Source organism: Rhinolophus sinicus, linkage group LG05, assembly GCF_036562045.2.
Source record: "Rhinolophus sinicus isolate RSC01 linkage group LG05, ASM3656204v1, whole genome shotgun sequence".
In the NCBI taxonomy this organism is placed as follows: domain Eukaryota; kingdom Metazoa; phylum Chordata; class Mammalia; order Chiroptera; family Rhinolophidae; genus Rhinolophus; species Rhinolophus sinicus.
This window is the reverse complement of record NC_133755.1, coordinates 121,440,703-121,452,478: the sequence shown is the minus strand read 5'-3', so window position 1 is coordinate 121,452,478 and position 11,776 is coordinate 121,440,703. Positions and strand designations below refer to the sequence as shown.

General features: G+C 35.8%; 1 protein-coding gene across 7 annotated transcripts in view; it reads right to left on the bottom strand.

Moving 5' to 3' along the window:
• Nucleotides 1-1,785: 1,785 nt before the first annotated feature.
• ZNF292 (zinc finger protein 292) overlaps nt 1,786-11,776 on the bottom strand; it is a 76,494-nt gene continuing 66,503 nt past the window's right edge. For all 7 annotated transcript variants that reach the window (XM_074333269.1, XM_019743277.2, XM_074333268.1 and 4 more), the window contains one exon: nt 1,786-11,307. In XM_074333269.1, the coding sequence (XP_074189370.1) occupies nt 4,159-11,307 (7,149 nt within the window). In that variant the 3' untranslated portion in view covers nt 1,786-4,158. The remainder of the gene's footprint in view (nt 11,308-11,776) is intronic.

Sequence of the window (11,776 nt, the reverse complement as noted above, 5' to 3'; positions counted from 1 at the left end):
TTTGTGGAAGCAAATTACAAATAAAACTATGGAAATACTGCCAGGCAGTTTTTAGATAAACCTGCCTGGTGTAAAAATCTTGGCCCGTTCAACTGCTCAAGAGTATTAAGAAGTTTCGGAGATTTTTCTAGATCATGACACAGAATGGCATGGTCTCAGGATATCTGCAAAGGTGTGTCTCTAAGCCAAACAAGCTGAGGACAGGGGTGAGCTGATGAATTGAGTAGGATTAACAGATTAGTTGTGATAACGTAGTACTTTTTAGTAGAGAGAGCTCAAGGTGAGCTGGAAGAAGTTTGTGGCTGGAGAAGGGGAATCTTGACTCCAAGACTTGGAAGTAATAGATGTTTTGATTACAGCAAGTACAGAGCTCCCATTTATGGGAAGCAGATCACTGAAATGAGCAAAGTCATTGGGAAATAAAAGATACTACCATTTTGTTCACTGACTGGTAGTGTTAAGGGGCAGAGATAAGAAATAGAAAAATTAAAGTTACAGAGAATGAAAGTGTGATATTATAGAGTGATCTGGGTATCTCTCTGATGAAGTGACATTTAAGCTGAGAACTGATGTATAAGCAGTCAGCCATACAAATACAGTAATAAGCATTCCAGACAGAGGAGACAATATGTGTAAAGGCCTTGAGGTGGGAGAAGAAGCTTAGTATGTATCCAAAGAGATGGAAACAGGAAGACAGGAAATAGGTATGAGTATTTGGAGAAATTGGCAGGGACTTTGAGTAAGGAGACTAGATTTTAATCAAAGTGCACTTAGTTGACATTCAATAAATATTTGAATGCCAGATGATATTCAAAACATTAGCTAACACAGTCAATCAATTAGAATGGATACACTGACCAATCAGGATAACCACCATTTGTAAACTGCTGATGCAGCTGCATTGGTGCACACCCGCTGATTATCAGTCCTGGCTGAATAAATGCCATTTTACATCAGTTTCCCAAAGTTTGTTCCTTAAGACGCTAATTCAGTGGTACATACCTAAATAGTAACATTAAAAAAACTTGGACACAGACCTCACCTTCCAACCCTCTGGTGTCTCACTACAATAAACATTTTGAAAAAGGCTACCTTACTCCTCTATTTTTTAACACCTCTCATATCCATTTAGCCTCTTTCTCAACTCCATTTTTTTCTTATGGCTCCCATCAATTTTTGTCTGGACTATTTTAAGTATCCCTGGTTTTATTCTCCAACTTACTCAACTTATTCTCTCTATAGTGCCAATTACCTTTCTAAAACTGGTACCTGATCAAATTGTTCAACTTAAATGCATTCAGTAACCACTTAACAAAGACTTTCGTAACTACCAATCTCTTTTTCCCTGAAAAATAAGAACATTCCTTCTTTGATGTCTCTAGCTGTAGGATTTATGTACTTTTATCTTAATATTAGATTGGTGCAAAAGTAACTGTGGTTTTTGCAATTATTTTTAACCTTTTAAACCACAATTACTTTTGCACCAATCTAAAGCAACTACTTTACCTAATGATCAAAATTTGCCTTGTTAAAGATATCTGTCTAGTGCTTTAAAATAATTTGATTATGCTGAATTTAACATTGCTGAAAATTTCCCAAACTGTTATATTTCCTTAAAACAATGATATATTTTGAATAAATAAGATGTTTCTGATCTGTGAGATTCAAATTCTTTGGCTTTAGAAAATATATCAATTTTTTAATGATGAAACTTCAGGCAAATTTAGGCTGTAGGAAGAAAATATCTCAAGACAACAGACTGAGGAAAAGTATACCATGAAAATATATATTTTATGGTTATTTTTTAATACTTAGGCCATTGCATTGCATATCAAACTTTACCAACATGCTATTCTATAAATTCATATTTATTTTATACCATAAATTTTTTTCTGTTCCATGCTAAAAAGCCAACTCTTCCATGATAACTTTTAGCATACAGAACCTGGAATATAAAAAATTTAACTCGATGGTGGCAAACTCTTTCCTCTGACATGTAGAACAATTACAGAAACGTCTAGTGGTCAATTTTCTTAAGTTTATGAACAAAAGAAAAGGCCCAAAACACTGGCACTTTCACTTAATAGTGGCTCATCACTAAGTTCATCAGATATAAACCTACTTGCTACTGTACTATGTAGGGTAGTTCTGCCAACTACCTACCTTTAAGAGCTAAGTCAACTTCTAAGAAAACTATATGGAAACATAAGTTGTTAACAAAAATTTAATATTAAAATTATTCAAAGTTATTGTTAATTTAGGAAAAAAACATGTATTAATCACCCATACAAACTTTTATTTTAATAAATAACAGTGGACTTACCAAAGGGTAGGGATTTTAATGTGTCAAGTTTATGTATATTGGCAATAAACCTTAAGGAGGTAAAACCAACTATTCAATACAACCCTTGAGACCCTAAAAATAAAACTGTAATACTTTAATAATAAAACTAAAAAAAAATATTTTCCAAAAGAAAATAATTCACTCCTTGACCATGCTTATTTATTCAGAGTACCAGCAATTTCAGTTAATGTTAAGTGCTTCATTTTTCCTGCAAATCTGATGTTGCACAGGGAATATACACATTTTCATATCTCAATATCATCAATATGTCAGGCCAATAATATTGTGAATGCAACTGGTTTAGAACAAACACAAAGTCAAAAATCAATGCTACTATTTATGGCAAATAGAAACAAAAGTCAATGTGACAGGATGTTCTCTTTTGTTTCCAGTACTGATTTTAGTTAGACTTAAAATGAAGGTCATAAATTCTCCTGAAATAACCTCTATCTCTGGCTGTGAACCCACAGTATAAATATGGTGAATAAAGCTAAACTATAAGAGCTAACTATATACTGAATAACCAAAATAATCAATTATAACAACTAATACTGCTCTGGAAGACCACTCTAATGAAAAAAGTATCATTAGATATGGTGGGAAAATACAGACAAATCTGTACAATCTAACATCTATAAACAGTAAAATCAACACATCCAACTTCCTTATAGAAAGTGTTTCATCTATGTAATTATAAATGTTAAGGACTCTTGCATTTTATAAACACAAGATGGGCTCACTTTGATGATACCAATTTTAAGATTTATAAAAATGTTTAAAAAAATTTTTTCCACAAAAGTTTATACAGTTTAAAGCTATACACCAATCTATAAATCTCAGAAAATGGAAAAAAAAAAAAACAAACCTTTATAAGATCACATGTATAAAACAAGAAATGAAATGTGATTTTATTTAAGGCAATACTGGGCTACTTCACAAATCACCACCTCAAATATTTACACTGCTCCACACTACTAGTTTCTATCACATTCACAAAGAATCTTTTTTTAAATACCAAATGTTTAAAATCTTTGATGTAGTAAATTCTTTATTCACATTTCCATTATATTTCATGGAATCATACTAACTATATCCAATTAGAAGTACTGGGGGGAAAATTGTAGCTACAGGAAACTGCTAAAGAATCTGCTTTAATTTCACATGAATACCACCCAAAAATCCTGGATGGTAAATTTACAAAGCAGAGCAAGGTGTTAATATAATGTGCCTACTTTGTGAAAAGTAATTTTGAGATCATCTTGTAAATAAATGCTGGATGTAAAAATCAATGAACTGTGGCAGTTTCTAGTTTTAGTTCAAAAAATTCTTAATTTAAAACAATAAAAGTTTTAAAAACTTGATCACTTAGTTAAAAATTAAAATTCCAAATATAAATGTGTCATTTAATAGTTTAGACTTACTGCTGGTGGCAGCAAATGATTTACAATAATAAATATATACAAAAAGGTATCTACAAACAAAGAGTACTGTTATACATGAGCAGTGACCTGGTGAAACATATCAATCACACAGATAATTCATTTTAGTTCATGAAAAGGGCAATCAGTTGATAGAAATTTAAGGTTTAGCTCATCTATTTACAATAATTGAAGTTTTGATTCTGTTCTTCAAGTCCCATAGGGATAAAAAAAAGTTTTACATGACAAATGTCATGGATTTTTTTTTTCCTTTTTTTGGCCAAGTTAATTCATGTCAACAACAAAAATAATGAAAAAGTTTCACAATTCTAGCATGCTTGATGGCGTCCTATTTAAAACAAAATTGTAAATGATGCATTTATAGTACATTAGTTATCAGTACTGCCCTCTCCCTGTGGCTTTACCCATACTGATTTCTTTCATAACAGACACATCTGGATCATTTGAAGGTACTTCAAGTTTTTTCAGACTGACGGTAGGTTTCATTTCCTGAAGTTGCTTCAAGACAAGCTCAGTGCAATCTTTCAGAGTCTTGTCTAAAACAATTTTTACATTATCACTGCACTGAAGTTGTGATGGATTGGCAAACTGTACAAAGGTTTCACTTTCTTTACAAGAACATATATGATTTCCACTAGTCACAGCAGTCTTGTCGGTATTTTTTCTTGAATTTGAATGGGATCCTTTTTTATTTCCACTATTTGGATGGTCTTTGTCAGTATTTTTCTTCTGCTTCACTGCAGACTCCTCAAGAAACTTCAGAAATGATACTTCAAATCCCATTGGTTTAAATGAGCTCCAGTCAAAAGATGCAGGATGCTCCTCAATGGTTTGAATTGCAACAGCAGTTTCTTCTTCTTTATGCATACTACTTAACTCAGCGGCTGATGCTGGTTCAGCTTTTTCAACTTTCCTCTTTTTATTTTGGGAGACATTTTTTTCTTTATTAACTCTCTTCAAATTACTTGCTTTTTGTTTTTCTGGCTGGCAAGGGTTATTTTCCTGAAAATCATTATTTACATTTGATGAGGTATGAGCTTGCGTCTCCACACTTGTGTTGTCTTCATTTATTAATTTTGTAATAAATAATTCTGTTAGCTCATCCATTTCATCTTTTTCATTTTTTTCAACTTCCTTTTGTGGAACTGTAGCTGTTCTTGAGTTATCATTGCTCTCTGATACACATGTGTCAGATTCTTTCACATCACTCTTAACTTCTTGCTGAGAAGTTTCCTTTAATTGTGAGTTACAACATCGTTTAAAGACAATAAGAAGATCGCGGTGTTGTGATGTAAATGCCTTAGATAATTTATGGCATTTATAGTGTCTAATTATATTGCTTTCACTTGTAACAACTGACGTACACCCCTTTATCATACATGGATACTGGGTTACAAATCTGCTTGTACACTCAGATAAGGCATCATTTCTAGCCTTTATAGAATATACATGCTTTCCACGTTTCAGAGAATAAGGCTTATTTTCTTCAATCTGTACAATCTTTGCATTCTTGTTTTCTAAATTATTTTTTTTCTTTCGTTTGGTCTTAGGCATTTTGGTTCCTTCCTTTACAGATCTGTGTTTTGACCCCCGATGTTTAGACTTTGTCTTTTCTTGGTTTGCCTTGCTTGATATATTTTCCTGACCAGGTGTTAATCTTCTTGGCCGAATCAAATGAGCTTTATGTTTGTCATTATGCTTATTAAAAATGTGTCGGAGGAGATTCGACCGAGTTGCATACATACGGTCACAGCCTTCACAGTCACACTTGTATATGCCATCTTCTTCAGTTTTACTTCCCCTTATCCCAATTCCATGATCTGCCTCAAGATGAACAACATAGTTCAAATATGTGGTAAATGAAGATTTACACTCTAACTGGTCACACGGAAATTTCCCAACATCAACAGAAGCAGTCATGCTTTCAATTTCCTCAGGAGTCATTTCATGAAGTTTCATGTAGTGTTGTATTAGGCCAGTAATTGCTTGGAAAATTCGAGAACAGTCACTCACCTGACATCGAAATTCTTTCACAGTTTTAGTTTCAGTTTCTTCACTTTCTTTAACAGCTTCGCTTTCCTCTTCAACCTCTGCAGAAAATGCAGGTAGATCTGATTTGTGTACAGCCTGGTAATGCAGAATTAAGTTTTGCTGTATCGTAAAGGCGGCAAAGCAACCCTGATGAACACATCGATAAGGCCTGTAGGGACTATATCTTGTTGGAAAGTCAGGGGATTGAGAAACTGGCTTCTTGCGTTTTTTCTCCTCCTTTTCTTTTTTATGTTTCCTAATTTTCCGTCCTTTGGTTTGTATGTTTGTGAGAGAATTTGTATTACATTGTTCTGAAGTAACTGTAATCACTTGTGAAGAACTTTCTGTTTTTTCAGGACTTTTTTTTTCTGTAAGTTGTTTTTCTGGAACCATTGCTATGTTACTGAGGACATTTTCCTTTATTGTTCCCAATTCTAAAGCAGACTGGAATTCCCTTTTATTTTCCTCTGTCACAGCTAGCTGTCTCTTTACTTGCGTAATTCGTGGGGCTGACAAATTTTCACTCTGAGATTTTCTTCCATAAGGCCTTTTTATTTTTAACTTGACCATCTCTTCTGTTGTAAAATGATGTACCAACTGACAGTGTGCCCGGAGATTAGAATTTCTTGTAAATGTTTTTGTACATGTAGGTACTACACATTTAAATGGAGCAAATTTTAACTGATTCTTCTTAATTTCAAGAATCATCTCTGGAGTGTACTGATGAATTTTACCATAGTGCTTAAATAGTGCATCCTTTGTCATAGCACTGTAGTTACAGCCTTGGTTTTGACACACAAAGGGTTTATTAACTTTGTCACTAAACTGGATATTATTTATCATTTCAGAAACTGGCTGAACAACTGTAACATTTGGAATTGATTTAACAGGAGTGGGAGTTAGTGTCACTGATGTATTTATTAGTACACACTGGGATACTGGAGTGGATAGGTCATTTTCTAATTTTAATTTCTGTAAGCCTTCTAAAATTTCCTGTACTTGATCCTCCTTATGTAATACTTCAGACTGAGGAATGTTACTTTTTGTTGGCATGATACCTATGAAGGAGGAAAACTGAGAAGAATCCGGTAATTTGTTATTTTGTACAGTGTTTACTGAAGGAAGCTGAATGTTATAGCTCATTTGAGCATCCTGTGATGTTTCACCAGCACCCTGAGATCCACTTTTTACCTCGAGTATTTGAGAATTCATAGCACTTTTAATAATTTCAAGAGTCTTCTCAAAGTTTTGCATAACATTGTCTTCAGAAATCTGCAAATCAGAATTTATTGAAGTTGTGCATGAATTCAAAGCCATCATTTGGGAATCACCATTTTCAGTTTTTAATGTTAAAGGAGTTAACACTGTATGGGACTCAAGATTGGTTTTGAAGTTTTCTTTCACATCAGTCATAAATAACTGATTGTCAACATTATTTAATTTCTGTGTTATATTTTCCACCAAAGCCTGAGGTTCACAATTTGGAATTACGTTTGAATGAAGGTTAGTGGTTGGCATCTCAATACTCTTTGCTATAAGTCCCATTGCTGTTAAGTCACTTGTTACCAAGTTTTGGGAAGCGTTAGGTGCAATTAGTGGAGGAGCAACTTTCTTTCTTCTCTTAGAAGCACTGTTTCCCTTTTTATTTAAGTGACTGGACCTTGTGTTTTGAGGACCACTTATAACTGAAACACGCGAACTATTACTAGTAAAATTCTGTGATGGCCCACCAGAATTAGTGAACGAACTAGAGCACAGACTATTTTCAACAGTCTTCAGTAGTAAGTCATTTGTTGGAAAAACAGTCAAACTGCTGCATTCCTCAATGGAGGAAGTTTTGGAATTTGGTGTTCGATTCTGGTTTGTCAGCAGGGGGTTTGGGTGACACACAGTCTGCAACAGGGGTGGCACTGTTGGATTTGGTATCACTGTTGCGTTTACTTGTGCTGCATCTGAGACACAACCTGTTGGAACGTGAGAAAGCATTTCGGCACCCTCAAATGTACTGGGAATGCCAGCAGTTTCCAAAGCCTGTTTAATAATTTCACTGCCTTCTTGACTAACACTTGTATTAAAGTTAGTCACACCAGTCCGAGGAAATGTATTTGGTAAAAATGGTGATGAGCGATTTTCAGCAGCAAGAAGTTGCAGGAATGACGGATCTTTAAAACATGCTTCTGGATTGAAGGTAGACTGTTGTGGCTGCTGTAAATTGACTGCATTTGTGGAAAGAATCATGCTGGCAAGAAGAGAAGGCTGTCCATTACTCTGCAGAAGCTCTTGAGCAATTTCTGCTCCGTCCAGTGGTTTACAATAAGATCGCTTAGACAAGTGTCCACCCAGAGATCTGGGATTGGTAAAAGCCCTATAACACCTGCTACAGATAAATTTCCCATCTCTGATAATTGCAGGCCATTTAGCCCTTTTGTTGTGCTTAGGTTTTCTTTCCTTCCCATTTGGGCCTCGCCCACGGTCTTTTTTAACTTTTTCAGGAGCGGATGGTTGGGCACTCGTGCTACTGAAGTCATTTGCAACATTCACTTGTGAAGGAAAAACTGCATTTTCACCATTACCCCCTTTTAGAAAGGAGGAATTAGTGTCTCCTTCAATCTGTGAGGAAAAATGATTTGTATTACTTTCCAGTTGGGAAAAAACAGTATTAGTCCCACTATCTGCTGGAGAAGGGAAGAGAGACATTGAACTACTTTCTGCAGGTAAAGGAAGGAAAGGATCTGAGCCACTGTCAATGTTCAAAGGCAAAACCGTTTTGGTTAGATCTTCCATTTGTGCTGGCAAGGTAGTGTTTGACAAATTTTCCATTTGGGAACATAACATACCACCACCTTGTTCATTTGTGTCCTGAGAAGGTATATTTGGATTTATGACACTTTCCACTGAGGGTAATAGCGGAGTAGACACACTTGCTAAATGAGCTGGAAAAATGGAAGATGAGACATGCTGCAACTGATTTGAACAAGTAGGATTCCCATTGGCTTTGGTCTGTGGTGTAAAAAATGTATTATTAGAGCTGCTCACCTGTGATGGCAAAAAATAAACAAACTTTCCATTATTTGGTGTATTTAAGTTGTTAGATTTTTGACCTTTTTTACTTTTACGCTGCATTTTAAATGCAGCATACTGCTCAGGGTGTGCTGTCTTCATGTGTTTCCCAATACTCTGTGAAGAATTATAGGTTCGAGTACATCCCTCAACCTGGCAACTAAATTTCTGAACTGGTGCTTTTGGAGGCACTGATGGAGTTCCTAAAGAACTACCTAGGCTGGGCTGTGGTGGGACAAATGTGATACTTTCTAATGTCTTAAGAGGTAAATTATAAAGATTGGATGATGTTTTAACACTACCTCCACATTCAAACTTGGAAGTTGGTAAATTGTTTTGAAATCCTGCCTGATTTTGCACAGAAAAGGTCATCAGGTTGTTCACTTGTCTTTCTAAGTTTTGTGGGGTAAGGTCACCTATTTTGAGGGTTTCTGAATTTACTAGAGAATTCTGAGTAATCTGGGCTTCATTAAAGCAATCCTGTTCTTTTCTCTCCTGGAAACCTTGATGACACAAATCATTACAAGTATCTTCAACTGCCGTATGTAAGTTTGTGACCAGTGATTCACCAGTGCCTTCCACAGCTGAGTTTTCTTGCTTTCCAAAGTTATCCTCGATCCCCTGGTTGAGGGATACCTTAATGGACACGGCTACCTCACTGGCTTGAAGCAGAGGAGTAGTAGCAGGATTTTCCAGACCATTTGACAATGGTCTATCAGCTTGCCGGAGCTCGGAAGCAGAAATCTGGTCTTGTTTGGTCACAGCTGATTCTGCCTTGCTTTTATCCCAAGCATCTCCTCTATCTGCTGGTAAGGTGTTGTCAATGTTATTTTCTGAAGGAAGCAAAGCTCTCTCTTTCTCGGTGCTCCCTTCTGAGTTCTGATTCACTTTGGAAGGCTGAACAGGAGCTCCAGATGAATTAAGTTGGTCTTCAGGAGGCGGTGCCTTTTCAGGAGTACTGTGATCATCCAGATGCTTTTCTAGCTCACTCTGAGAACGATACACTTTACCACAGCCAGTGAACTTACAAGTATAGGTATTATAATGCTGTGCTTCATGATCATACAGTAAATAAGCCTCTGAAAAAATTCTGCCACACTTAGGAAACATACACTTTGCTCTGAAGACTTGATGTTCCTTTCGGTGGGTTAAGAGCTCTGCATAACTATTAAAACCGGCCTTACATTTCATCTGTATACAGATATATGGTTTGCTGCCACAGTGCATTTGTAAGTGATCATTGAGATGAGTAACACTTACAAAATGTCGCCTACAGTACTGGCAAATAACTTTTTTGCTTTGCATTTCAAGAAAGCGCTTGGCATCTTCATTATCCTTATGCCCCTTTACATGAGCAATTAGATTTTTAAAGTACTTAAAGCCCTTTTTACAAAAACTTACGGGGCAATTAAATTCATTAACAGGTACTGGTTTCTGGACTGGGATCACTTCTGGCTCATAAGATTTATCTTTATCATCATTCTCATCATCGGAACCATCATTATCATTAAATACTATGAAGTCTGTTGAATAGAGACTATTCTTTTTTATAGGCCGCTGTTCCTGCTTGGCCACAGCATTAGTCTTCTGATTCTCACTGGTAGTTGTGATCTTAGGAGGCCTTCCCAATCTTCTTAATGGTTTCATAGCTGCTAGTCTCTCTTTACTAGATTGTTTAACATGCAGTGTGACATGAGGGACAAAGGTTTCTTTAGAATTAAAATTCTTTGCACATATGGGGCAACTGTAAACCCCATCTTTGTAATGTTTCTGAGCATGTCGTACTATTCTATGACCAAGGAATTCTTTGTCACATAGCACACAATACTGCATGTAGGCTTGCCAATTCCGAAACCTAGCAGATATAAACCCCCTCTCTCTTAATTGTTTTATCTCTCTCTTCTTTTGCTTTTCATCACAAATGTCTTTAAGAAGGCCAGAATTAGCACCAACTCCACCAGAAATTCCATTCACAGAAGTTTCTTTAACCTCTTCCTGGTAGTCCACTACTTTCTCATAAACTTCACTGTCGTTTAGTTCATCGATTGACGACACAATCGATGCTTCTTCCCCCATTAATGCAAGACATTGTCGCTTTAAGGTTTTCCAATCCCAGAATTCTGGATCAAAGGGCCATTGAGTTTTCAACACAAGTAAGAGCTCACATCGTAGAGAATTTGGTATTGGAAGATTCTCTTCATCATATTTCTGGTCTGGCTGGTTATACAACATTTCCACAGCATAATATGCATCTACTGTAGGCTCAATAAGAAATTCACTCAGTTGACAAGCACGTTTAACTTCCAGATCATCAGGTAACAAGCATGAAATGGTCTTGCAAATAGATATTTTCACTTCAGTATTTTCTGTAGATTCCAAGCGAAGAGCTTTTACACATAATTCTATACAGGTGGCAAGTCCAGCCCCTTCGGTCTGTGAAAAAGCAAATGAAAACATAATGTTAACTTAATCTATACTAATCAACAGATTTGTGAATTTAGTAATTTTAAAACTGAAGTTTGCTTTTCTCAAATTTTGAAGTAGCCAATATATGAAAAGATGCTTCTTCTAAAGCCCTGCAGCTTAGCCGTCTCTCTCTCTCTCTCTCTCTCTGTGTGTGTGTGTGTGTGTGTGTGTGTGATAAACTGTATAGAATAACAGAAAAAGCATAAGCACTGCGAGCTAAGATAAGACCTGGTTATAAAATCATGTAATAGCTAGGCAAACTTGGCAAACTTCGAAGCTTTTTTAATTCCTCTGACCTTTCATATCCTACTTATAAAAAAAACAAAAAAAACAAAACAGAGATCAAAACAGCACTTAAACTTCATAAAATTGCTGTGAGCATTAATAGATACTACATATATAAAGTACTTGGTATAGTTTGGTATAGTGTTTGGCA